Source organism: Ursus maritimus, unplaced genomic scaffold, assembly GCF_017311325.1.
Source record: "Ursus maritimus isolate PB19 unplaced genomic scaffold, ASM1731132v1 scaffold_19, whole genome shotgun sequence".
Classification (NCBI taxonomy): domain Eukaryota; kingdom Metazoa; phylum Chordata; class Mammalia; order Carnivora; family Ursidae; genus Ursus; species Ursus maritimus.
In genome coordinates this window covers 47,229,560-47,257,032 of record NW_024424341.1, presented here as the reverse complement: position 1 = coordinate 47,257,032, position 27,473 = coordinate 47,229,560, and the positions used below count along the sequence as shown (strand labels likewise).

Sequence of the window (27,473 nt, the reverse complement as noted above, 5' to 3'; positions counted from 1 at the left end):
ATCTCTCAGTAAATCCATCTAATCGTTATGAAAGACTGAGAGACATATTTACATTATACAGGAGGAATCTGGCAGAGAGCACCAAGCCAAGTAAAAGACGTTAACATCAGCTGCAATGAAGCAAATCGGTATCAGTGCCTGCAGCACACGGAAGGACATATTATCACTGCCCCCGAAAGTAAATCAGAATTATGAATCTAATTATGAGAAAACAGTGGATTTATACAAATCACAAGCCACATGTAGCGCCCATGTCCTGTAATGTCCAGTGTATTTTTTGGGTTTTTTTTTTTTTTTAAAGATTTAAGAGAGCGGGAGGGGAAGTGCGAGGGGGGAGGGGCAGAGGGAAAGAATCTCAAGCAGACTCCCCACTGAGCGTGGGAGATAGACGTTGGGCTCAGTCCCACGACCCTGCGATCACGACCTGAGCTGAAATCAAAAGTCGGTCACTTAACCGGCTGAGCCACCCACGCGCCCTTCTAGTGTAGTTTAAATAGAGCATCTTTCTTCCACATTCTGAACAGCAAGGCTGTTTCTTTTCCAGAACTTTCTGAGTTATTTGGGACGCATACCCATCCTGCTTCTCTGTGCCTTTTCTTAATCCTGGTGTACGCACAGCCATTAAAGTACCCAGATGGGACCTAGGCGTGAGATGTTCCCCTTGACTGATATCCCAGGACTCGACCACGGCCACAACAGAAATCTTTCATTCACTGCTTTCCCCTGTGGCTCTGTCACAGAGGGCACATTCTTGATAGATGCAAGACATTAATTCACACTGACGACTGTGCGTGTTCTACTGGGAGCCAGGTCGGAGGGAAGGGAAAGAGGGCTCTGGAATATGGCAAAGTATCCTAAAGAGCTAAATTTCAGTATCCTTTAAAAAAAATTATTTCATTTTAGAGAGAGGGAGAGAGAGTGCGTGCATGCGCCCCTGAGCAGGGGGGAAGGGGGTGAGGGGGGGAAAGGGAGGAGAGACGCAGACTCCCCAGCCAGTGGGGAGCCCCACGCGGGGCTCAGTCTCACCACCCCAAGATCACGACCTGAGCCAACAATCAAGAGTCCCACGTCTTATGGACCGAGCCACCCACGCACCCCTCAATATCCTTTTTTAAAAAGGTTTTTTAAAATAGGTGAAAACGCTCCTAGGATAGGAACGTCAGAACTAGAGGAATCGACATTTGCAACTTCTAATTGCTTTGGAATTCCAGGAGGAAAGGATGACAGGGCCTCTGACCTGGGACGCAAGGCTTACCTGAGAACGGGCCATTTCTTCTCCTTTCACCTCGTTCTCGGGATTTCTTGCCCGGGGCAGATTCGTGGAGAAATCACAGCCGCATCCGGAGAAAATGCCCTGAGAGCCACCAGCAGAGGCTCGTCACACGTAAACCGGTCGCCTGCAGGCAGGACCGCGAAATGCAGAAAAGGCCCAACTTCCTCGTCCTTTGTGTCAGGAGCCAGGCAGCAACCATGAGCTCCTACGCGGAGCCCGATCCCTGAGCTTCCCCGGCTCTGCTCTGGTGAGGGTCGGCGGTCAGCCGGGTTCTCACCGGATCCCTGGACCAGAGCGAGGGGACCGCCGCGGGCACCGACGAGCGAAGGCAGAGGCCCCTCCGGGCAGCAGCGCCCGAGAAGCCAGATCCAACCAGCCGGGCCCAAGATGGCGGGCGCCACGACCGGAAGCGCCTGACCAAATAAGGAAGAAAAGGCGCGGAAACCCTGCTCTCGAGAAATTCCCACCCCGAGCAGTAAATAGTCCACCCGCTGGGTAACAACTGTCAGTCACGCAGAGAAAGCCGAAGCCGCGGGCTCCCGGCTCTCTCTCGGGATCTCCTGCTCAAGCACCTCGAGAGTGTACTTCGTGTCAGTAAACTTTCCTGTTGGCGGCACTCATTTGCTGTGCTCTGTATGCCCCTGAATTGTTTCCTGTGACAAGAGGAGGACACTTAAGCAGCATGTTTGGGATGGGCCAGGGTCTCCCCAGGCCACCCAGCAACACTCTCAAGGGGCCTCACGTCCCACAGACGCCCACGGGTTCTACAGCATAGGAACCGCGTGCTGCGTAGACCTGACCCTCCCAGACTCATGGAGCAGAGACCCTGTTACCTCTCCTTGAGCCAAAGCCTGACTCAACTCTCATAAAATAACGGGAAGCCCTGGTGCTTACCCCTGGCCTCACTGAGAATCACCTGGAGCCCTTCGTTAACACAACACTGCTGTTTTGGCCCAAACCAATGGACAGAACCTGAGGGGGAGCCCGCCAGATAGGTTCCTTTTTGGAACTCCACACGCGATCCTATTGGGAAGCATTGGAAAGCAAACCAGACACCTTCATCTGCTGTATCTATAAAATAACCAGTCTAAAATAATCCTGATGCCAAAAAGACGTATTTTGGGGTGACAAAATGCTCCCCTTGATGTGGAAGCAAAAGCAAGAGAAAAAATTCAATATCCTTATTTCCTACAGCCCATTGACAAGTCCTTAAAGCAGGTAGAGTGAAGCTCAGCTGCCTTGATGTTAATACTTTGCAAAGGGCTAAAGGCAATCTTAGCCCAACCCCCAGGATCCTGTAAGTCTACTTTAACATATAAAAATTATTTTGGAAACTTCCGTTATCTCTACCCCCCAAGATATACGTACGTTGGCAATCATCCTCTAAGCATATGGCCCACTGATACACATCTTAAGGGTCTCATGACTAAGGTCTTATTAGACAGTAATAAATGACCTTTACCTAACCCCTCAAGGTTCTGGAAATCTTGCTTCCAAAATTCCCTAGAGACTTACATTATCCTTCACCCCCCTCTCCACTTGAAAGTGTATAATCTGCCTTTCCTCGTGACCTCAGTGCAGCTCTTTCGGCCCAGGGGTCCTGTCTCATTAATAAAAATGGTGAGTAATAAAACCACGTTTTTGCACCAAAGATGACTCAATTCTTTCTTGGCTGTGGGCTCTGAGCCCCAACATATTTCCTACATCACCCTTTCGTAGGTAAATGCTTATTTTCATGAGTAACTGCCAGTTTTCTAAAGTGAATCCACTTTTTACACTCCTATCAGCAATGTATGAGAATTCTAATTGCTCAGCATTTCCACTGAAATTTGATATTATCCTTTTTTTTTTTCTGTGTTAGCCATTCTAGATAATAGTAAGTGGTTTCTCACTATAAAATATGAAGTGGTCTTACTACAGTTGTCCTACGGATTGGGATGAATGTGTAGAGAGGAAAACTCTTTTCTTCCTTCTAGATTCTTTGGCTGGTCTAATAATTAAACTGACATAAAACAGATTATTCACGGGAGAAAAACATATTTAATTTATTCATTATAAGAACCCCAAAGATACTAGACTCCAAGATAAGCAAAGGATGCTGATATGCCATTCTGACCTAAGGAGAAGGGCGCAGAATTTAGAATTTAGAATTTCAAAAAGGGGGAAGTATAGTCACAGGAAAAAGGAAATAGCAAATGTTGGTAAATGTTTTCCACAACGGGCAGGTGACTCTTTCTCATAAAAAAACATTATCTCTAGTATTAGCTCTCTTCTTGATTGAGGTCCCCTATCTAATTTCTTTGGCAGTTAAATAAGAGGCAAAATAACATTGCCTGATTCTGCTGGGTCTTAACCGCCTTCAACTCAAAACAATCCACATGCAAAGTGATTTATTTTGACCTCACATATTCTCTCCTGAATGAATAAAGAAAAGTGGCTTAGTTGGTTAAGCATTCGACTCTTGATCACAGTGTTGTGAGTTCAAGCCCTGCACTGGATTCCATACTGGGCGTGGAGCCTACTAAGAAAAAAGAAAGGAAAGGAAAGGAAAGAAAAGAAAAAAGAAAAAGATAATGTGTGTGTGCGTGTGTGTGTGCATGTCTATTTCAGCCTCAAAAGTGAGGAACTATTTCCATTTGCAACAGGATGTACTCAGAGGACATTTTGCCAAGTTAAATAAGCCAAACACAGGAAAAAAACACAAGTCTGTATATAATCACATATAATCCACATATATGTGGAATCCATAAAAAGTTAAAATCATAAATGTGAAGATTAGCATGTCTGTTGTCAGGGGCTGAGGATGAGGGAAATGTTGAGATGCTAGTCAAATGGTAAAAGATTCACTTAGGCAGGATAAATAATTACCGAAGGTCTGTCAGCTAGCCCTCTTGCTCAACTGCAGACCCCAACAGTTAAAACCAGAAATACATAAGACCGCTTAACTCATGCTGTGAAACCCATTATTCTTACTTTTTATCACACTTTTTTTTTTAGGCGTTGATGAAGATGTTTTGAAATGACCAGAACGTTCCAATCGCCAGACCAGAAAAGCCCTGATAGCAACAGAACGCCTGCAAGACCTTAACCCCTTCTCTGCTCCTTCTCTGCTCATGATCTTGCACTGAACACATACCAACCCCCACGCATGATCATGTGCTCCCTGCCTGCTCTCTTGCTTGTGCCCCCCTGAACCTCTCCCTATAAAACACTAGGTGTCCAGCCCATTGGTAGAGAGGTCAGTTATGAAGGCTTGGCCCTATCTCCTCTCCCCAAAATACATTTTTCCCTTTCGCTTTTCCAATCTCTTATCTCTTGAGTTCTTGGCTTCTCTTGTGATGGGTTTATAGGAGTTTTTTCAGCAACAGTGTGGGCAAACCCAGCCAGGAGCTATCCTTTCATTTTGTCCTGCCCCCTTGGGATTCATTCCCTTGGACAGAGCTCTTGGCCAAGGCAGTGTACCAGGGCTCACCTGTTCATTTCCTGAGTTAGGAGCGATGCTAAATAGGTCAGTTCCAGGTCTAATACGCATCACTCTGGCTATAATTAATAGTAGTGTATTATGTACTTGAGATTTGCTAGGAGAGAGCTTGTTAAATGTTCTCACCGCACACGCAGATCTTAGCTATGTGAGGTGAGGTATGTGTTCGTTAGCTCGATTGTGGTAGTCATTTCACAATGTATATTTGTATTTATTTTTTAAAACTTGAGCAACTGGGTGCCTGGGTGGCTCAGTCAGTTAAGCATCTGCCTTCAGCTCAGGTCTTGATCCCAGGGTCCTGGGACAGAATCCTGCGTCCGCTCGGAGAGGAGTCTGCTTCTCCCTCTGTTGCTCCCCGCCCCTACGCTTTCTCTCTCTCTGTCAAATAAATAAAATCTTTAAAAACAAAAAACAAAAAACTTGAGCAACTACAGGATGTTCAGAAGTAGGAAACAGGGTGCTGAATCGGTTGGCTCTTAAAGCACAGAACCTGATAAGACAATTTGGAAACCAAACATACAGTTCTTTGCTCCTATATATCAGCTTTTGGGTTGCAGCAAATAAAAAGATCACTGGGAAGAACTTCCAAAGCCATGACTCCCTGAGCAGGGATGAGTGGGTTCCTTTAATTTAGGGTTAGGATGAATATTCAGAATGAGGAGTTCTGTCATCCCAGGTAGAGGCAGGCATGGGGTGGCACAGGTGACCGTGTCTACGGGCATCCTATGTTATGTTAATGAGCAGGTGACCGTGTCTACAGGCATCCTATGTTATGTTAATGAGTCTCGTGCTCCTCCCACGACGGAGGCTCTAACATTATCAGGAGGCAGAGGTAACTGTCAGACTAGGGGAAGGGTTGTGGAGCGAGCTCTCAGCGCGGGTGCAAATGGAATGAGGCTCTGGGTTCCTTATCTCAGGAAAGGAATGCAGGGCCTGCTTGCTTTTGAAACAGCGCTGGAAATTTGTGCCACTGATTAATCGTCTCTGATAAGGTTAGGCCAGACTGTTAGTTTTCTCATTCCCTTTGTTCCCTTAAATTCCTGAACTACTGAGGTTTTTGCATTGCTCTGTGGTTCTGACACATTCTAGGAAGCTCTGCCGGAAGTGTGCGAGGACAAGCAGAGCCCGTAAGGCATAGATCACAGGAAATAGCTGGGGACTTAAAACAACTTCTCTTTCTTTGGCTGGGGACCCCTAACTCTCTCTGCTTACAATGTGGGAGGAGCGACAAACCAAACTCTCATCTGCTCTCCTCTGTTCAGTGAGGGGAGAGACGAGGGTGGGGCCAAGCCTGGGCAAAGCTTCAAAGGAGCAGGGATCTGGGGGGGGGGTGCTGTGGAGGGAGAGCTCTCTAAGGCTTCTGATCTCCCTGCCTATGCACTATTACCAGTTTTGTCTTCCCGAGTTTGGGTAAGGGACAAGGGCAGGCTGCCCTAAAATGTCCCACTTTGCCATCTTGGCGACGAGGAAGGGACATTCAGGGGAACAGCAATACCCCCAAATTGAGTCCGTGCAGCATTTTGACTTTCAGGACCTGCTAAGTTCCTCGTCTGGGAAACAGAGTCGCTGTAACAGCGATGTCATTTCTGTCTGTGCTTTTCTGTGTAACTGGTCTGTTCCCCCAGGGAAGAAGGAAAACTGGAAGAACGGCCGGGAACCTGTTCTTTCTTCCCACTGAATTACTTCTCTCTGCCTGGCTGTAGCGTCTGCTTGTCTGGGAATCCCCAGGCAGAGCAGTCAGCCCTGCAAGCACGCACCGAGGCTCACTCAGCTGTTCTCCAGCCTAGAACTCGGACTCCTGGAGCTTGCTCCCCATTCCCTTGCTGCTGCTCTAACTGGCTCTGGGGCTTCGCTTTCACTGTAATAAGTGCACGCTTTCTTTATCCCGACCTCTGGACCATTTCAAGCCTGGTAGTTGGGAGGAAACTCACTGAGGGAAAGTGTCTGAGGTTTTTCCTTGATGCCCGCAGTCTCCCAGGGAAATCCCCCCATGATAACTGATTTCTGGATCACCAGCGGATACACACGTAAGGATAGATCATTGAGGGCTCCAAGTCCCCACGGCAGTTCTAGACTGCTGCTGGAAGAAACCGAGACACCCAAGAGGGGAAGATCAGTCCATTGGTGACTCTCTGGGGAGTTCTCCCCACCTGATCCATCACCTTTCTCCCTGAAATAGAGTCTGGGCTCCAAACTCTCTCTCCTTCTTTGCTTTCTGTTCACTGCCAGGTGGATGTCTCCTTATCAGCAATTTTGGGATGCTGGCATTGTGTTGAGGATTGGTGGTCAATCATGGTTATTAAGGACAGAAGCTCTAGAATAAAGACAGGTCCTGCTGCCCCAGTTGTACCTGATTTTCAGCTTATGGGGGAGGAGACATGCATAAAATTTATGTGACCACACATAAAATTCCTTCCAAAGATTCTTTCAACATAAACCTACAACTTTCTTTTTTACATTCAGATTTTGTCCTATTTTTTGTCCTCTGTAAAGAACCAGTCTTATTTGGGGACAAAACTATTTTCTTTTCTCTCAATGAATATGTATTTTTATTCCTCATCATTTTTCTTTTTTCTTTTTTTTTTTTTAAGATTTTATTTATTTATTTGACAGAGAGAGGCAGTGAGAGAGGGAACACCAGCAGCGGGAGTGGGAGAGGAAGAAGCAGGCCTCCCGCTGAGCAGGGAGCCTGACGCGGGGCTCAATCCCAGAACACTGGGATCATGACCAGAGCCAAAGGCAGACGCCCAACGACTGAGCCACGCAAGTGCCCGTCCTCATCATTTTTCTTACCAAAAACTCAGCTCGTAACTTTCCTTGCCTACCGAGTTATTTCCCTTATTATTTCGAATAGTCTTAATTACATTTATTAGAACTCTTAATGCTTAGAAACCTTATTTCTAGTGTAAATTAAGTAGGAAGCAATGGTGAAATGTCTGTTAAAACAGAATTCTTTAGATTGCCAATTTATGGATATAATTCAAAATTTTTAGAAACATGTATATATATTTTCATAGTACAATCTTTTAATAAAGCAAAATACATGTTTATTAACAGACCCATATTTATCTTTAGTTTCTTTATGATAAGATAAAAATAGATAAACTATGTTCAGTACTTAATGTTTTAATATTTTATCTTATTCTGAAATGATCTGGACTATCCATGAACTGAACTTTACTCATCGTTGAACTTAGCAAAACTTTAAAATTTTAGGTTACCAAAGATTTAGAAGCTATTAAAAGTTTACCTACAAACCTTTTTATTTTACTTACATCTATTTAATTTTTCAATTTTAGTTTTAATTTTTAAATTTTTATTATATTTTTTACATCTATTTAATTTTTTTTAAAGTAAGCTTTATACCCAACATGGGCCTTGAACTCTCAACCCCAAGATCAAGAGTTGCTTTCTCCACTGACTGAGCCAACCAGGTGCCCCTCCGTCTATTTAATTTACTTGGTGTTAAAAATTATGCTTAGATTACCCACTAAAACTTTGAGGCATTAGACATAGCCTAACATTATTCTAATTTTTTTTTTTTTGGATAAATTTTGCAACAGAAATACCATGAACTTATTTGACTTTCAATAAACACAAATAGAATTAAAAAAAAAACTTATAGTTAATGCTGGTAACTCTAAAGACATGTCTAATTTATTTATGTATTTTTTAAAAGATTTATTTATTTATTTATTTATTTAAGAGAAACAGAGACAGTGCACTCAAATGCTCACAGGCAGGCACACAGGGGCAGGGGTGGGGGGAGAGGCAGGCGAAGAGGGAGAGGAAGGGAAGAAGACTCCTCCCCCTCCCCAACCAGCGTGGAGCCCGCAATAGGGCTCCATCTCATGACCCTGAGATCATGATCTGAACCTAAGTTAAAAGTCAGATTCTTAACAGACTGAGCCACCCAGGCACCCCAAGACATGTCTATTTTAGTTCAACCAGCAACCTTAAATTAGCTTTAATACAGAATATTTTCCCAGATCACATGAACTTGAGAAACATTTGGGTTAGTTCCTATCTTTCTGACTTTTAGAATATCCAATCCTACAAGAACTTGCCTTCAAACCAACTAAGTAGAGCTCCTTCACATATTAATTTTAGCAATACCACTTGGAGGTAGAGAAAATATCTTACATTTACAGCATATATGGACACACACACAAAGAAGACAAGATGTAAACAAAATCTCAATTTTGTTTTCCTATTTGTGGAGAGGACATTATAGGCCCAATTTTTAAATACTTCCCTGTATTCATTCATTCATTCATTCATTCATTCATTCATTTTTATGAAGAGCTTCTCCCTAAAGTTCTCATGTCAAAGATTGGTTCTGAGGTCCTAGAGAAGATGGGGTAGAAAATTTATAACAAGGGCAGAGAAAGAGTATCTAATTTCTCCAAGGTGGATATTTGGAGCATATCTGCCTGTTATCAGAGATGCTAAAGTCTGGGCATAAAAGTTCTTTCAGCAGTTTGTATTTTGAAAGGGCTTTTCCCCCCTTTTCCTTTTTCTTTTTTTTTTTTTCACACTTTTCTTCAGTCTCAGGAGATTGTGGGCTCTGTTTACATTTCAAAGACATGATAAGATTTATAATTTCATGCATATATTAATATAGCCAATATAAAGGACATATATATTTAAAGAATCCATCATGTGGTCACTTCCTGGCAGGCTCAAGAACCTTAAGATATTTTGGGGACCTCAACAAGAGAAGTAGGTGAGTCTGATGGCAGGTATGTGGCTTGGCTTCTTAGCCTCAAAGTCAGTTAAATGTTAAATCTGAAATTTCTTTTTTTTTTTAATCTGAAATTTCTTACAAAGAGTTCCAGCAAAGTAGATCTAAAAGAGCCTATATAGCCAATCACTGTTCTTGTTGCCCTTACATAAATAATTAGGCCAAGTTTGTCAAAACAGGTTTATTTTACAAGAAAATTAGTCATAATTTGACTATCTTTGGTAAAAATGAGGATAATATCAGAGAGAAAAATTATATTTTAGCAATACACCTTTATGGATGTTAGATTCCAGTTCTCATTAAGTATTTTTATTTTTTTTTTAGTTTTTCTTTAGATTTATTTATTTATGTGTGTGTGTAAGAGAGAGAGAGAGAGAGAGAGAGAATGTGCGTGAATAGTGGGAGGAGCAGAGGCAGAGGGAAATAGAATCCCCAAGCAGACTCCCTCCTGAACTCGGAGCCCATGAGGAGCTCGATCCCACAACCCTAAGATCATGACCTGTGTCAAAATGAAGAGTTGGCTGCTTAACTGACTGAGCCACCCAGGCGCCCCTTGGATGAGCTATTTCTAAATGTTTGTTGTTTGCCATAAAACTGGACTGGATCCTGAATTCTTTGATTTCCTGGAGTATCTGGCTATGACTCTTCACACTAAGGTTCCCAATTTTCTCCAGTCTCTTGACTTGAAGTCACTGAGAACTTAAACTGCCCTTCTTTCCTGCAAACTAAAGCTAGAAGAGTCCAGGTCTACTCGGAGAAATTGCCACAATGGCCCATGTTTACGGTGGGCCACTTCTTGGCTGTTGCCCTCTGCGCCACTCAGAAAACACAGAGACGCTCCAACTGCAGACCAGGAAAATGTCTCCCATCGCCACTACCTGTGCTCACTCCATCTGAAGAGACTTCAAGCCCAACATCTACACATCTTCCCACGGGCAGCACTCAGGACCCAGACACCAGGTTTATAATTTCTTTCAACCATTTACCTGTGTTTTAATCATGCAATTTCTTTGATAAACTCAGAAGTCCCACTAGTGAGAAAAGCTGTTTTACGAAATAAGATGACTTCAGATATGCTGATGACATCACAAGGAGGGACTTGTGCCGGTATATACACGGGATGTTCAGCCTTCATCCCAGGGGAGTGATCGTGTAGAGAACCGAGTATCACCCTTGGATGGCCCGACACCCAGGCTTAAAGAAATACTAGCTATGTGGTTTACTTCTAGAAATTCTTGGCTTAAATTGACTCTAACGTTTGCAGCTATGACATCAGCCATTTTACTTGTTCACCATACAAATTGTTACCTTTTTGTTGTGTATAGTGACCTATTTAGACTCACTCTAAACTAATGGTACAATGTCTAGATGCTATAAATAATATACGCACTTCTGTACAAAGGGTGACGGTTTATATATAAGCATATTGAAACTGCTCTGGGCACAGAGGCACACTGAATTCCAGCTGACGTCACAGGGTCAAATCAGGAATGGTTCCTGATTTTCATACGTTCCCCATGGAATTAGGTCGATGTTGCAAGAATTATTAAACTCAACAGCCTCTTCTCCTGGATTCCTCAAGGGGTACAGTATATGTTAAAACTGATTTTTCCATTTGGATTGACACTTTTGTCAATTATCTTCCTAATTTACCTTGGTACAAAGTAGAGAGTAAGATGCTGTTCTAAGACTGTATATGAGAGGGGCGCCTGGGTGGCTCAGTCGTTAAGCGTCTGCCTTCGGCTCAGGGCGTGATCCCGGAGTCCTGGGATCGAGCCCCGCATCGGGCTCCTCTGCTATGAGCCTGCTTCTTCCTTTCCCACTTCCCCTGCTTGTGTTCCCTCTCTCGCTGGCTGTCTCTCTCTCTGTCAAATAAATAAATAAAATCTAAAAAAAAAAAAAAAAATAAGACTATCCATGAGAGTTTCAAAATAATAGCTCTGTGAAGAATGAGGGCTCAAGCTAGTACTAGGGAATACCTTCAATGGGGTACAAGGCAGTTTTATTCCTCAAGTCCTGTGAGGACCATGTAGCTAGAGTGGTCATTGTGAGCCCCTTGTGAGCAGGAAGTAGCTAGGGCAGTCATTACCCTGTCCCCCAAGAGTGACTAATGACTAAAAAAAAAAAAAGGGTATTTGAGGCCACCATCTATCTTTGTCAGTTCAGATAAAAGAATAAACACTAGAGGTTACAATGCCCACCAGGCACAGCTGAACTGACCAAAGAACACATACACATAGGCTCAAGAGAGAGGAATGCAACCCCACTAGCTTACAAATGGTTAATCAGCACTACCTTATGGATATAATCACAAGATGCACCTAATAAAATCTCGAACACAAAGAATAAAGGTCTTTTTCAGACTCCAAGTCTACTGAGATGGAATGGACTCCAGAGTGCCAGGGAAGGCAGCACCAGAAGTTATTACATACCATCTGCTAACATCACCTTATGGACACACACCTTCTCAGGAGACCCCTGCTAACACGACCCCATGGGCCTCCAGTCAATGGCATCCACCTTCTCAGGAGACCCCTGCCCCAAATTTTGCCCTTAAAAACCCTCACTTGCAAGCCACTGGAAGAGATCAGAAGTTTAGCGCCCCCTTGTCCCGGGAGGCATCACACCAACAAAAAGGCAACCTTCCTTCACTGCAAAATCTCAGTTGCAGTTATTGGCTGGCCACCCATCAGGTACACACACCGCCATTTGGTTCAGCTGCACTAATACCTTTCACATTTTTGGCATGTATCCATACCGTAAAAAATGATTACGTACACATTGAAAGTGATAGAGTAGAAAGTTGTCATAGTGGACTGAAATTAAGAAATATATATTTTTAAAGATTTTATTTATTTATTTGAGAGAGACAGACAGAGTGAGAGCATGAGCAGAAAGAAGGCAGAAGGAGAAGGACAAGCAGACTCCCTGCTGCTGAGCAGGGTGTTGGAGGCAGGGTTCAATCCCAGGACCCTGAGATCATGACCTGAGCCAAAGTCAGACGCCTAACTGACTGAGCCACACAGGTGTCCCAAAATTAAGAAATATTTTCAATGGCATAAAGCTTGTAAATCTATTTATGGATGATAATGCTTCTGTCATTTAATCACGCTATGAAGATAAACACACACCGTACAAATAAAATAGCCATTACTTCTTAGCATTATATTTCACTGAAATTTTGTTTCAATTATTATTTGTGCTAAATTTTAGAATTTTAAGACAGTTGACTGTTACTCTTAAAAACAAAAATCACCAGTTGTCTTACCAGCAGAAGATGGCTTTATGCGGAAATAAAAGAGACTTGCAATCCAGGACACACAAGGTGAGACAAAACTGTGGGCAAGTCCAAGAAACAAAGGAGAGGTACACTTTTTAAGGAGAAAAGAGTTAAGTTGTGAGGGTGTTGTAAGCTAAAAGTCCATCGGAATAAACTGGGAGTTTGAAGTGTGGTGCTTTTTCATTAGCTGAGCTGTTTCCCCAGGGGTGCGGGGAATAAGCAAAGAGTCTCTTCCAAAGGCTGAGACAGTAGAGTAGTACACCTGTATGAGGTCAGGTTCATTTCAGGTCAAGTCCATCTCTTCCTGTTGGGTCTGTAATCGACTATACGATCTGCTAAACCTCCTGACTCCATGTCAGTGCAATTTCCTGTTATTAATTTTCACATAAACGTGTTACTAATGTGATTTTTGTTCTCTTTTTCTGAAAATACAAAGAAGTACAAAGAAGAGTATGTCTGTGACGTGAGTGTGGAATAGAATAGAAACTTACAAGATGGAAATGTGATTTAGAACCTCTGCTGACAAAAGCCAGGATCTCCAGTTCACAAAGGTGAGACCTTGCATGTTCTCAGGCAAACTACAAGCACAGAAAAACCCAGAAGAAAGGGGACTTTCCAGATTAAATGTGATGGTTTCTGCACAACTTTCAGCAAACCCTCCAAGATATATGAATGTTAAAGGGGTGTAAGGGCCAAGGGTAGACCACCACAAGTTAGACCACTATGGCAGGAAGGTTATTTTAAGTGAAAAGCAATCAACACCCAGATTAGGTAGATTCAGGAAAAGCTCCTTACCTCTCCTTCAACCGCCTAAATTTCCATGGAAAGGAGAGCCTGTACCAGGAAGAGATATATTAATAGAAATTCCTCCTTACCAAAGACACTTACCTGTAACAAATAGGACAACATTTGTTTTCCAACTATCTCCTCTCACCTTCCTGCTACCCCTCTCCTTAGCTCATATGAACTTCTTGTAGGGGCACCTGGCTGGCTCAGTTGGTTGGGCGTCTGACACTTGATTTCACCTCAGGTCATGATCTCAGGGTTGTAAGATTGAGCCCCGAATCAGGCTCTGTGCTCAGAGTGGAGTATGCTTGAGACTCTCTTTCTCCCTCCCCCTCGGCCCCTCCTCCTGCTCTCTCTCTCTGTCTCTCTCAGGTAAATAAATAAATAAATAAATAAATAAATAAATAAAATATCATTTAAAAATTCACGTAGCTTCACTGTCTTTGGAATTTCATACCTGTGTGAGTTTGCCTTATGTATAAAACTGAATTTCCTTTTCTCCAGTTGATCTGTCTCATGTCAAATTGATTTCGTCCAGCTAGAGGGACCTTGAAAGGTAGAGGGAACTCTTCCTCCCTGAGAGTGGAAAAGGCTTACTTTATAGACGAGGAATCTGGCAGAGAGCAGCAAACCAGATAAACAAACTGAACATCAGCTGCCTCAGGAANGCCAAAGAACACGTTATGCCTGCTATGCTATTATTACCCACAAGAAGGTAAATCACAATATAAATCTAATTATGAGAAGATGGTAGACATACGCAAATTTCAGGCCACATAAAGCTCCCATGTCCTGTGATCTTTAATGCATCTTAAACAGCAAATTTGTCACATTCTAGAGAATAGGGCTCTTTCTTTTTCACAATTTTCTCAGTTATTCTGGGTTACATATTCATCCTGTTTATTCGTACATTTTTAAAAGTAATCTCTACACCCAACATGGGGCTCAAACTCACAACCCCATGGCCAATAGTTGCATGCTACCTGACTGAGCCAGCCAGGTGCCCCTGTACACTTTCTTAACCCTGGTCTACTTAGAGCATCCAGATGGGACCTAAACATGAAATGCTCTCCTTCACAAATATCTCAGAACCTGACCCCTTCTTCAATAGGCATCATGGATTCCCGTAGATCAGTCACAAAGGGAACATTTTCAATAGTTGCAGGACATTAATTCAAAGTAACAATTGTTGGAGCACCTGGGCGGCTCAGTCAGTTAAGCATCAGCCTTCAGCTCAGGTCATGATCCAGGGGTCCTAGGATCGAGCCCCACTCTCCAGCCCTCTGCTCAGCGGCAGCCTGTTTCTCCCTCTCCTTGCCACTCCCCCATGCTTGTATTCTCTCTCTCTCTGTGTGTCAAATAAATAATCTTTAAAAATAAATAAATAAATTCTTTTAGGCAGTTAATAGAGAGGCAAAACAACAACAAAGCAAAAATAAACAAACATTCAGAAAACCAACAAACAAAGTAAACATTCCTGCGTCCTCTAGGTCCTAACTGCCTTCAGCTGAAATAAACCACATGTAAAGTGACCTTAATTGGGATCTAGTATTCCACTCCACCTCAAATGTGTAAAGACAACGCGATTACATGCATGCACATGGAAAACATATTTTGGCTTCCAAAAAGAGGGAAATCTGGGGTGCCTGGGTGGCACAGCGGTTAAAGCGTCTGCCTTCGGCTCAGGGCGTGATCCCGGCGTTCTGGGATCGAGCCCCACATCGGGCTCCTCCGCTATGAGCCTGCTTCTTCCTCTCCCACTCCCCCTGCTTGTGTTCCCTCTCTCGCTGGCTGTCTCTCTCTCTGTCGAATAAGTAAATAAAATCTTTTAAAAAAAAAAAAAAGAGGGAAATCTGTCCATATGCAGCAACGGGGTGAAGCTGGAGGACATTTTATTAAATAAGCCACACACAGAAAAACAAAAACAAAAACAAAATACTATATAAAACCACGTATTTGTGGAATCTAAAAAAAGATAAAACCATAAATGTGAAGATTAGAACGTTTCTTTCCAAGGGCTAAGAGTGGGAAAAAATATTGAGACGTTGGTCAAATGGCAACAAGATTCACTTATGGGAAATGAATAAGTGCTGGATTAATATACAGCGTGTTCATTATACTTAATTCTGTATTATTCCCTTGAAACCTGCTAGGATTGACTATGTTAAGTGCTCTCACCACACACACATGCACACACGAAGTTAACCATGTGAGGTGACAAATATTTTCATTAGCTCGATTGTGGTGATCATGTGGCAAAATATACGTATATGTATTTTTCAAAACCTGAGCAAGGCTCAGAATGTTCAGGAATGGAAAATAGGTGCTAAACGGGTTGGATCTTAAAGCTCAGAATTCAATAAGGAAGAAATTTGGGCACCAAAACATTCAGTTTTTGCTCCCATATATCTACTTGTGTTTTTCAGAAATGTATGAGCAAATACCAGTGGGATGCCTGAGGAACAGTGAACCAAACTGATCTCCTGTAATCTGTTCAGTGACAGGGGAGCCCAGAATGGGGCCAGAGCTGGACAAAGCTGCAGGAGAGGGGTGCCTGGGTGGCTCAGTTGGTTAAGTGTCTGCCTTCAGCTCTGGTCATGATCCTGGGGTCCTGGGATGGAGCCCCATATAGGACTCCCTGCTTGGTGGGGAGCCTGCTTCTTCCTTTCCCTCAGCCTGCCACTGCCCCTGCTTGTGTTCTCTCTCTCTCTGTCAAATAAATAAGTTAAAAAAAAAAAAAAAGAGCTGCAGAAGAGGAGGAGTCTGGACAGGGCTGTGGAATGAGAGCCCCAGGCTTCTGATGTCCCTGCCTATGGGGTAATCCCAGTTCTATCTTTGTAATTTTGTGTAGGGAAAAAGGGCAGCGTGCCCCTCTGCCACTTTCACATACTGATTGTTTTGAATTAAAAGTTACTTAAACAATCAATGCAAAAATAACACTCTGACCCCATTTGTTTTCTCCAGAAAGTAGGACATCAGTCTCCCATGTGATAGGTACCCTCTGTACCCAGAGGTAAAGAGATGTTCTTATCACCAGAGATAGGGAACTTAAAGCTTAGAAGTCTGCATGAGCAAACCTTGTTACTTTTCACTAATTTACTTCTCCAGCCCAAATTCTCTTCAGAATTCCTAGAACAAACATAAGTTTGATTTATCCTGCCACTTCCTTACAGCTATCTTTTCTCTTTCTCTAAAAAGTATAAAAACTGCCTTGGTCATTTCTTTGGGTCTCAATTTCATTATGGGTTTTCGTGTGCACATAATTAAACCTTATTTTCTCTCTCCTGTAACCTAAGACAATGTGATTCTTAGACCAGATGGAATAATCTTGAATGGTAAAGGAAAATCATTTCTCCACAACAATATTTTTTTGGTTTATAAAATCAAAAATAACAGGGGCACCTGGTGGCTCAGTTGGTTAAGTGTCTGACTCTTGATTTGGGCTCAGATCATAATCTCAGGGTCCTGGGATTGAGCCCCACATTGGGCTCCATGCTCAGTGGGAAGTCTGCTTGGAGATTCTCTTTCCTCTCCTTCTGCCCCTCCCATCCCACTTGTGTGTGCACACACACTCACTCTTAAATAAATAAATAAATAACTCTATAAAAAAATCATAAATGGCATAATTTTGGGGTTAAACAACTCTTTATGCCTACCACTAAAGAATAGGCAATCTAGGGGCACCTGGGTGGCTCAGTCAGTTAAACGGCTGCCTTCGGCTCAGGTCATGATCCCAGGGTCCTGAGATCAAGCCCCACATCCATCTCCCTGCTCAGTGGGGACCCTGCTTCTCCCACTCCCTCTACTGTTTCCCCCACTGTGCTCTCTGGATCTCTCTCTGTCAAATCAATCAATCAATCAATCAATCAATCAATCAATTTTAGGGAAAAAAAGAAGAGGCAATCTATTAGCATACATCATGAAGTTCATGTGTATCTGGGGTAAGATTAGTCTAAATTTGAGAGTCTTTTCACAATACATTGTTGCACTGCAATGGGCGATGACCTTTGTGTCAGACACTGTGAAACAGTGTGGGTAACAACAGTCATTCCCAATGATGTTCTCACGTGTCCACCTCTGGGACGACATGTTTTTGCTTAGAGTGACCCTATGACGGAGGTCTGGCCAGTGAGATGGGAAGAGTGATGCCTGCTGAGGAAGGACTACTCTAAGTGAAGATGAAGTGACTTCAAATCAAAACTCCATGTACACTCAGATTTGTATCCCTCCTTCTTGATGCATGGAACAGAGTTTGATTCCTCCTGGAGAATCAATAATTTGGAGAGTTCATGAGAGATTAAGGATGAGCACAATGCCTGCATGTGGATAATACCAGAGACAAGGAATGGAAAATGAGGGTTCCTTATATGGTGTCTGTTTCATTTGATCAGATATGAGTTTCTACATATTGACTATGCATGTGAGACAAAATATACATGGTCTTTTCTATAAGCAGGCATCAGTCTTTTCTCGGTGTAACTCAACACAAACTAAGGCCTATGGAGAGAAATGCATTGTTTATTTCAATTGTATGAACATTAAATGTGAGCATAACTGGCTACCGAAATTCATTGTGTCAGTTTCCACAAGTGACAAATATTCTTCCTACTCCACAAAGACTAAGTAAAAGGACAGAAAGGGCTATGAAAGAAGAGCGTGCTTTAGAAAAACCGCGTGGACTGTTTGAAGCAGAAACGCTCACTGCTACGGACTATTGAAATACTCCTCCAACAAATCCATGCCACAGGCAGAGCCAGAGGACAGGACTACAGTCATCACAGAAAGAAGGAAGGTCCCACCCAGCAGCGTAGCAGTTTCCTGGAAGGTTATCCATCCACAGTGATCTAACCTATGTTAGGGTTATATACCTGGGATACTAGGGCGTTGAGCAACCACAGCACGCACTTTGCTGATCCTGCCTATTACAGTGTCCAGAAGGCTTCTTCATGTCCAACATCTACTCTGCCATGTGATATTTTAAAGCTATGCCCAAATGATTGCATCATTCAATATATCCTCCTATATCCACTGCTACTAATCTAGGCCTGGGCAATCACAGTAATCATTGTCATCCAACAGCATCGTGTCCTCACCAACACACAGGATAAAATCATGAAGATAAAACAAGACTTCCCTGATCCCCAGGAACCCACCACATTTGCCAATTCTTTTTCTCCATTAAATGTATATGTCGGATGACACCACCAAGAGCTCTCTGTGACTTTGGAGTGGCTACAGGGAGCCGCCTCTGGTTCCCTCCCTACATTGGAAAGAGTTCTTCACATTTTCTTTTAATAGGTCTCATCTTTCTCTCTAAGGATGGCACCATCGTCGTGTTTTAATTATTCTGACATCCCACATCCCAGTGCTAAATGGCTGAATTCATACTGTGGCCCACTGGCCTTACATCTCTCTAGTCCAATTAGGAGGTCAGTGAGGTCACTGTCCCCACAACAAAGGCAAAGAAGAATGGTTGTGATGCCTGTGTAGCTGGAAACGAAAATGAGGAAAAATAGAACTGGAGATCTGGAGATAACTAGAAAATAAAACAGTCAGAAGTTGTTTTTCTAAATCCAAGGAGTCGGTGGTACAACCTGAGATAGGTGTCCTCCTCCACATGCGGAAGTCATGTCAATTCTTCATCCTTTCTTTTTTTTTTTTCTTTAGAGATAGACAGAACATGCACAGGTGGTGGGGAGGGGCAAAGGGAGAGAATCCTCAAGCCGACTCCCTCCTGAGCACAGAGTCCAACATGGCACTTGATCTCCCAACCCTGAAATCTTGATCTGAGCCCAAATCCAGAGTTGGAAGTTTAACCACCTGAGCCATCCAGGCGCCCCATCCCCTGTATTTTTTATCTCTTACCTGGGGCCACAGTATCACTCCTATTGGAATATATTTCTCCTACTAATGGGGTATCTTTACACACACAGCACTGTCACATGTGTATGTTTACTTCATAGAAACATCAAAACAACACCCCCAGTTATGACTTGGGGCACATACCTTTACTAGGGTCCATGGTGGAGTGCTTTTGAGTCCCTGGGCTAGGTCCAGATTGAGCCATTCAAACTAAAAGAGGTTTATGTAAGCTCTGTGGGGGTCTTCTCTAGTGGACACGAGAGGGGAAAACATTGGGAAAATGGAGAGATGGTTGCTCACAAGGGCGGATAGAGATGTCATATCAGAAGTTACATTACCTTGTGACTCTGCAGGGTGTTGTCTAGGAAACACAGTAGTGAGAGGGGCTGGTGTGAGTTCAAGGCCCTGCAAAAGTACTGGCTACACAAAGTGGATGCGAAGTTGCAGTATCATGAGATAATTGAGATAAATGGTCAATAATACCCCTATATAATCTGTAACATGTCTGTTGTAATATCCCACTAGTACCAAGAGGAGAAAATGATACAATAGATAAACTAGGGGAAAAATAATCACACATTATTTAAACCTTAAGGCCACTGAAAAAATGGATTCCTAGGATTATTCCACTCCATTACCAAATAGGTGACAGATTTCATCAGTTCCCCACAATTTTCAATAAAATAAGATAGATTAACATTGGTGGTGGGATAACAGATCGTTCGTGTTAACATGTTAAAAACCATTATGTTTAATTAATTAAAACATATTAAATTCAAACATAGACTACATCAAACATTTCAAATCCACTTTATAATTCTTTTTCAAAATACAGAATACAAGTGTTAAGAAGCATTCAAGTGCTGATATAATGATCTGGGAATACTGAGGTAATTTTCAGGCCTGAGGTAATTCTTAAGAAACGTAGATGTACAATTAATGCCATGTTGGGGAAGAGTTAGCTATCCTCTTTCTGGTATCTGTCAGGATTTCTTCTTTTTTTTTTTTATTATTTATTTGACAGAGACAGAACGCACAAGCAGACAGAACGGCAGACAGAGGGAGAGGGTGAAGCAGACTCCCTGACGATCGGAGAGCCTGATGTGGGACTCGATTCCAGTACCCTGAGATCATGACCTGAGGAGAAGGCAGACACCCAACCAACTGAGCCACCCAGGCACCCCAGGATTTCTTCATTTCAACCACATCCACTACTATTTTCTATTTCTAGCTATCGCTGTTATGAAGATACATCAGAATTTTACTAGACAGCCACCTTTGCATTGATCTGTAATCTCTGCATTATAAAGGCTCTGGTAGTCTTTTCAGAATCGAGTCCTCTGTAATCGAGTCAGGTACTTCCCTATGATCAATTCTCTGGTATTTCTAGAGCAATGGTGAATGGTGAAAGGTCCTCCAACACGGGTCCAGGGAGGGGCCCAAGATGGCGGAAGAGCTGGAGACCCCGATTTCCTCGGTCCCAGGAATTCAGCTAGATAGCTCTCAGACCATTCTGAGCACCTATGAACTCAACTGGAGAACGGAGAAAAGATTAGCAGCAACTCTGTGAGCAGAAAAGCGGCCACTTTCTGCAAGGTAGGAGGTGCGGTGAGGTGAATCTGAGGTGACATATGGGACGACAGGCTGTGGGGGAAGGGAGCCTCCATCCGCCGGCTCCCGGCAAGTGCTAGAGCCGAGGAGCACAAAATCAGAGCTTTTAGAAGTCTCCTCCGGGCAGGGATGTCGCTCTGGTGGCTGGGGGAGGGGGGCGTGGAGCCCTCGCTGGGACAGTGTGGTCTGGGGACACTCGGGGTCACAGGAAGACCGGGGTGCCCGAGTGCAGCAGAGCTCCCAGGTGTCGGAGCGGGGAAGCCGGCTGCAGCAGTGAGCCGGGGAGTGGGCTCTCAGCTCAGCGTTGCCATGAGCTGATCTGCGGCACAGTCGGGCCACTGCTCTTCGAGCCCGGGCCCAGTAAGCCGCAGAACCGGGGAGACGTCCCTTCCTCCCCCAGGGAGGAGCAGCGTGGGAGCGCGTTGCCCGAATCTGCTCGGTTTGGAGTCTCTCAACAGGGCCGTGTGCCAGAGATGGAAACGCTCAGTCACAGGCCGGGTGAGCACGGAGTATGGATAGAAACCAGGGAGACAGGAGCGATTCACTGCTTTTGTCTGTGGGCGCACTGAGGAGGGGACCCCGAGCTCTCGGCTCCTCTGGGACCAGAGATCGGGAGGCCGCCATTTTCATCCTCATCTCTGGACTGTGCGGAAGAGCCTTCATAGAACGAAAGCTACAGAGAGCAAACCCGAGCAGATGACTTCGCCCGGCCCCTGGCAAGGGTGCTGCAATCCCACCTGGGGCAAAGACATTTGAGAATCAATGCAACAGGCCCCTCTTCCAGAAGATCACCAAGAACATCCGGCCAAGACCAAGTTTACTGATCAATGAGAACTGCAAAAATACAGTACATAGAACTGATGGCTTTTTCCCCACGATACTTTAGTCTTTCAGCTTTAATTTTTTTAATTTTCTTTCTTTTTTTCTTTTTTTTTAATTATTCATCTTTCCTTTTTCAACCAACTTCTTATTAATTCCTTTTTAAAATTTTTTTTTAAATCTTCATTTTTACAGTCCTATCCCATCCCTTCATTGTATTTAACCTTTTTTTTTTTTAATATGTATATGTTTTTCTTTCTTGAGAATATCATTCCCAATGGAGAAAAACTGAGAGCTTTTCTCCTAAGGTCAGGAACATGGCAGGAATGCCCACTCTCACCACTGCTGTTCAACATAGTACTAGAAGTCCTAGCCTCAGCAATCAGACAACAAAAAGAAATAAAAGGCATCTGAATCGGCAAAGAAGAAGTCAAACTCTCACTCTGTGCAGATGACATGATACTTTATGTGGAAAACCCAAAAAGATTCCACCCCAAAACTGCTAGAACTCATACAGGAATTCAGTAAAGTGGCAGGATATAAAATCAGTGCACAGAAATCTGTTGTATTTCTATACACCAACAATGAGACGGAAGAAAGAGAAATTAAGGAGCCGATCCCATTTATAATTGTGCCCAAAATCATAAGATACCTAGGAATCAATCTAACCAAAGAGGCAAAGAACCTGTACTCAGAAAACTATAGAATACTCATGAAAGAAATTGAGGAAGACACAAAGAAATGGAAAAACATCCATGTTCGTGGATTGGAAGAACAAATATTGTGAAAATGTCTATGCTACCTAGAGCAATCTACATATCGAATGCAATCCCTATTAAAATACTATCAACTCTTTTCATAGAAATGGAACAAATAATCCTAAAATGTGTATGGAACCAGAAAAGACCCCAAATAGCCAGAGGAATGTTGAAAAAGAAAACCAAAGCTGGTAGCATCACAATTCCGGACTTCAAGCTCTATTACAAAGCTGTAATCATCCAGACAGTATGGTACTGGCACAAAAACAGACACATAGATCGATGGAACAGGATAGAGAACTCAGAAATGGACTCTCAGCTCTGTGGTCAACCAATCTTCGACAAAGCAGGAAAGAATATCCAATGGAAAAAAAGACAGTCTCTCCAACACATGGTGTTGGGAAAATTGGACAACCACACGCAGAAGAATGAAACTGGACCATTTCCTTACACCATACACAAAAATAGACTCAAAATGGATGAAAGACATAATTGTGAGACAGGAATCCATCAAAATCCTTGAGGAGAACACAGGCAGCAACCTCTTCGACCTCGGCCGCAGCAACTTCTTCCTAGACACATTGCCAAAGGCAAGGGAAGCAAGGGCAAAAATGAACTATTGGGACTTCATAAAGATAAAAGGCTTTTGCACAGCAAAGGAAACAGTCAACAAAACCAAAAGACAACCAACAGAATGGGAGAAGATATTTACAAATGACAGCAAATAAAGGTCTAGGATCCAAAATCTATAAAGAACTTATCAAACTCAATGCCCAAGGAACGAATAATCCAATCAAGAAATGGGTAGAAGACATGAACAGACCTTTCTGCAAAGAAGACATACAAATGGCCAACAGAAACATGAAAAAGTCCTCAACATCACCTGGCATCAGGGAAATACAAATCAAAACCACAACGAGATACCACCTTACGCCAGTCAGAATGGCTAAAATTAACAAGTCAGGAAAAGACGGATATTGGTGATGATGTGGAGAAAGGGGAACCCTCCTACACTGTTGGTGGGAACGCAAGCTGGTGCAGCCACTCTGGAAAACGGTATGGAGTTTCCTCAAAAAGTTGAAAATAGAGCCACCCTACAACTGAGCAATTGCACTACTGGGTATTTACCCCAAAGATACAAATGTAGTAATCTGAAGGGGCACCTGCATCCCAATGTTTATAGCGGCAATGTCCACAATAGCCAAACTATGGAAAGAGCCTAGATGTCCATTGACAGATGAATGGATAAAGAAGTTGTGGTATCTATATACAATGGAATATTACGCAGCCATCAAAAAAGGAGAAATCTTGCCATTTGCAATGACATGGATAGCACTAGAGGGTATTATGCTAAGCGAAATAAGTCAATCAGACAATTATCATATGATCTCACTGATATGTCAAATTTGAGAAACAAGGCAGAGGATCACAGGGGAAGAGAGGAAAAAACAAAACAGGATGAAACCACAGAGGGAGACAAACCATAAGAGACTCTTAATTTCAGGAAACAAACTGAGGGTTGCTGGAGTGAAGAGGGGTGGGTGAGATGGGGTGGCTGGCTGATTGACACTGGGGAGGGTATGTGCTATGGTGAGCACTGTGTATTGTGTAAGACTGATGAATCACAGACCTGTACCCCTGAAACAAATAATACATTATATGTTAATAGTTAAAAAAAAAAAAAGAATTTTGGGAAGAAAAAAAGATCCTCCATCACTTACAAGTTTATAGATTTCTGAACTAGGAGGGATTATTTGTTGGTGGAAGACTAGGAACCCTCAGGAAAGGGCAAATGTCTGATGTTCAGAAATATTTGACTGAAAGGTCAACCCAGTTCTGTTTTCAAAATGGTTTAAATAATTCTTCTCAACATGAACTAGGTAACTTTCCACATTTTCCAAATTTTCTTTCCATGAATATGAATATTTGATTTGGGTCTTTGCTTGCAGAAACAGACTGTTTTGGAAAAGTAGTAGACTTAAAAAGGTTGTTTTCCCAAAAAGTTTTATATCCTTCAACATTTTTGGCAAGAAGATTCTTACTATGGGCAGCTGTCTCCATTTGGGTATGTTCTTCATGAAATCTTTGCTTCCTTTCACTCTCCTCATCATTGTCCCAGTTTATCGTGAAGTGTAAATTCTCAAGGCCACTGCATTTCTATCTTCTCAACTGAGGTTCTTTGCAATGAAGCTTCAGTGCGTGGCTTTGGAAAGAAGCCCTGGTGTCATGAGAAGATACGGCTACAGCTGAAGGATATCAAACAACAAAAGTAAAGTCATTCCACTTACTACTTTGACATGACTGTAATTCTTTGTTCCTACGTTCACTTTCTTCCATTCCAATGCAGTGACTGTGAATTAAATGGTGATTTGCTTATAGAGGCTACCAAGACATTAGACCCACCTGAGTCAGTGGCTTCCCTCCTGAATTTCTTTAACAGTGGAAACACAGTTGGTAGGATATTACTGATTTTTCTGCCTTTTTATTTTTTTTTATTCATTTGCAACGGTAGTTCAGCAATTGTTCACTCATTGTAAGAATGCAAACATGATAGTATAACAATCTCACGTCCAGGAACCACCCAGTTAAGTCACAGGTATATAATCAAAGATCCACATTTCATGATGTGTGTTATAGGAGGAAACAGATACACTTAAGTATGCGAATGTATAAAAAAGGAGGTGTTTCAACAAGGGTGTTATATTGACAATTAATCACCAGATAAGGTACCTTAGGAATGCAGTAAATCCATTTCTACTGGGGTGAAACCACCACCTTTTTATAGCATTGGTTAAGGAAAGCAATTTGATTGACAGTAAGTTTGATATGACAATATTTATGTAAACATTAAAGGAAGTGCAAAATATTTTAGTTTGTGTGTGTGTTACACAATATCAAATGGAACTTCACACATCCTCTGAAATTGCACAAGAAGGAGGATACACCTCAAACTGATAAGCTATTATATCTGAAGGTCCAACTATTACTGACTGGGGGCAATGAAAGGGGACTTTTACTTTAACTTATTTAAATTAAGAATGAATAAATAGTTTTATTTTACAATTAAAGTTACGCCAGTGTGTAGATGTTTTCCAACTTTACTGTAACCAGTTTCCACACATTTAGGAGCTAAAAAAGAATACTCTGCTGCTTATATGTCTGGCTTTCAGTGGGTTTGCTGAGTTTCTGTTTAGGGTCCTGTAAGGTCAAAATCAAGTTTCATGAGACATTGGATTTTCTCTGCAGCCTCTAGCGGGTAATCTACTTCCAGGACGATTCAGGTTCTTGGCAGAATTCATCTTTAAAGACAAATTGGAGTTGATGCTAATTTTTATGAAGGGATTCATTCACCTTCTGTGTACAAGCCTGAATTTTGTTCTGATCTGTAGGATTGGGAAAAGCCATCATAATTTATCATTGGGGTTCTCCAGTGAGTTTTCTAGCATTTTGTCAAAAGTTAGGGGGGTGTGTCTTTGGATCCTGTTCATGATGTTCCCATTGGGCTAGTTACATCCAATGTTTGGCCTGTACCTCACCAATAAGCATGTGGACCAATTGATATAAATCTGAGAACCCACCTTGAGAAGTTTTAATAACTATGTTAAACTCTTCAGCAAACCTATGGGGATCTTCAGTCATTTTAGGGAACTCTTTAACTATGGCTCACAGCTCAGGCTTCCTCCAAGGAAAATAAGAAACTTTGTGTCCTTTACGTCTTCAGAAGCCTTAACTTTAAGGGGCCAGTTTGTTTTGTTTTAAGATTTACTCACTTTAGGGGCGTCTGGGTGGCACAGCGGTTGGGCGCCTGCCTTCGGCTCAGGGCGTGATCCTGGTGTTATGGGATCGAGCCCCACATCAGGCTCTTCCGCTATGAGCCTGCTTCTTCCTCTCCCACTCCCCCTGCTTGTGTTCCCTCTCTCGCTGGCTGTCTCTCTCTCTGTCAAATAAATAAATAAAATCTTAAAAAAAAAAAAAAAAGATTTACTCACTTTAGAGAGAGAGGGAGGGGCAGAGGAAGAAGGGAGAAACTCTGGATCTGACTCCTTGCTGAGCACAGAGCCTGATGTTGGGCTTGATCCCACAACCCTGATATCATGACTTTAGTTGAAATCAAGAGTAAGCTGTTCAACTGACTGAGCCACCCAGGCGCCCCAAGTGGACAGGTTTTAATAGGTTCAGGAGAGGATGTAGCAGAGGAAGCTTTAGGAAAAGGTAGGTACAGCAACAGAATAGAATAAGAGTGAAGATGAAAGATGGAGAGAACAGAGGAAGACGGCACTGGAGGTCGGGGCCTCAACACGGGTGCCTTGTAGCGTCTGTTGGTTGATGTAGATGGTGTGGGAGGGGAAAGAGGCCTCAGAAGCCCTTTTTTGTGTTTGTAATCACTTGCCTTATTGATTTGAAAAATTACATGTTGGAATAAGGCAATATGATGTTCCTGATAGAGTTTGGAACCTTCCAAATACCAATTAAAATAGGAATCCCATTCAGTTTTTGTCAATGTTAGAACCACGTATGTCCAACTCATCTTTAATAAATGTAACTTTGGAAAGATCAAAGAATCCACTTACGGCCACTGGAGTTCTAAACGACTTTTTGTTAAGTCAGTCCATTTATAGACAAATGCCCTTGAGGAGGGAAAATATTTTTTATACATAAGAAAGGCATCTCTTCCTTCTGCTGGAATAGAGGGGTGGTATACTGGAGCAAGACCAAATCCAAGAAAGATCAAATCCAGAGGTGCCTGGGTGGCTCAGTCAGTTGAGCATCTGCCTTCCACTCAGGTCATGATCTCAGGGTTCTGGGGTGGAAGCCTGCATCTGGCTCCCGGCTCAGCAGGGAGTCTGCTTCTCCCCTCC

General features: G+C 42.8%; 2 protein-coding genes across 2 annotated transcripts in view; one reads left to right on the top strand and one right to left on the bottom strand.

Annotated features, from left to right (window-relative positions):
• LOC103672896 (zinc finger protein 675-like) overlaps nt 1-1,394 on the bottom strand; it is a 52,187-nt gene extending 50,793 nt beyond the window's left edge. The window contains exon 1 of the mRNA XM_008701601.2: nt 1,256-1,394. Within this exon, the coding sequence (XP_008699823.2) occupies nt 1,256-1,270 (15 nt within the window). The 5' untranslated portion in view covers nt 1,271-1,394. The remainder of the gene's footprint in view (nt 1-1,255) is intronic.
• Nucleotides 1-27,473, top strand: part of LOC103657337 (zinc finger protein 91-like) — a 686,132-nt gene that overhangs the window by 616,878 nt on the left and 41,781 nt on the right. The gene's annotated exons all lie outside the window — the stretch shown is intronic.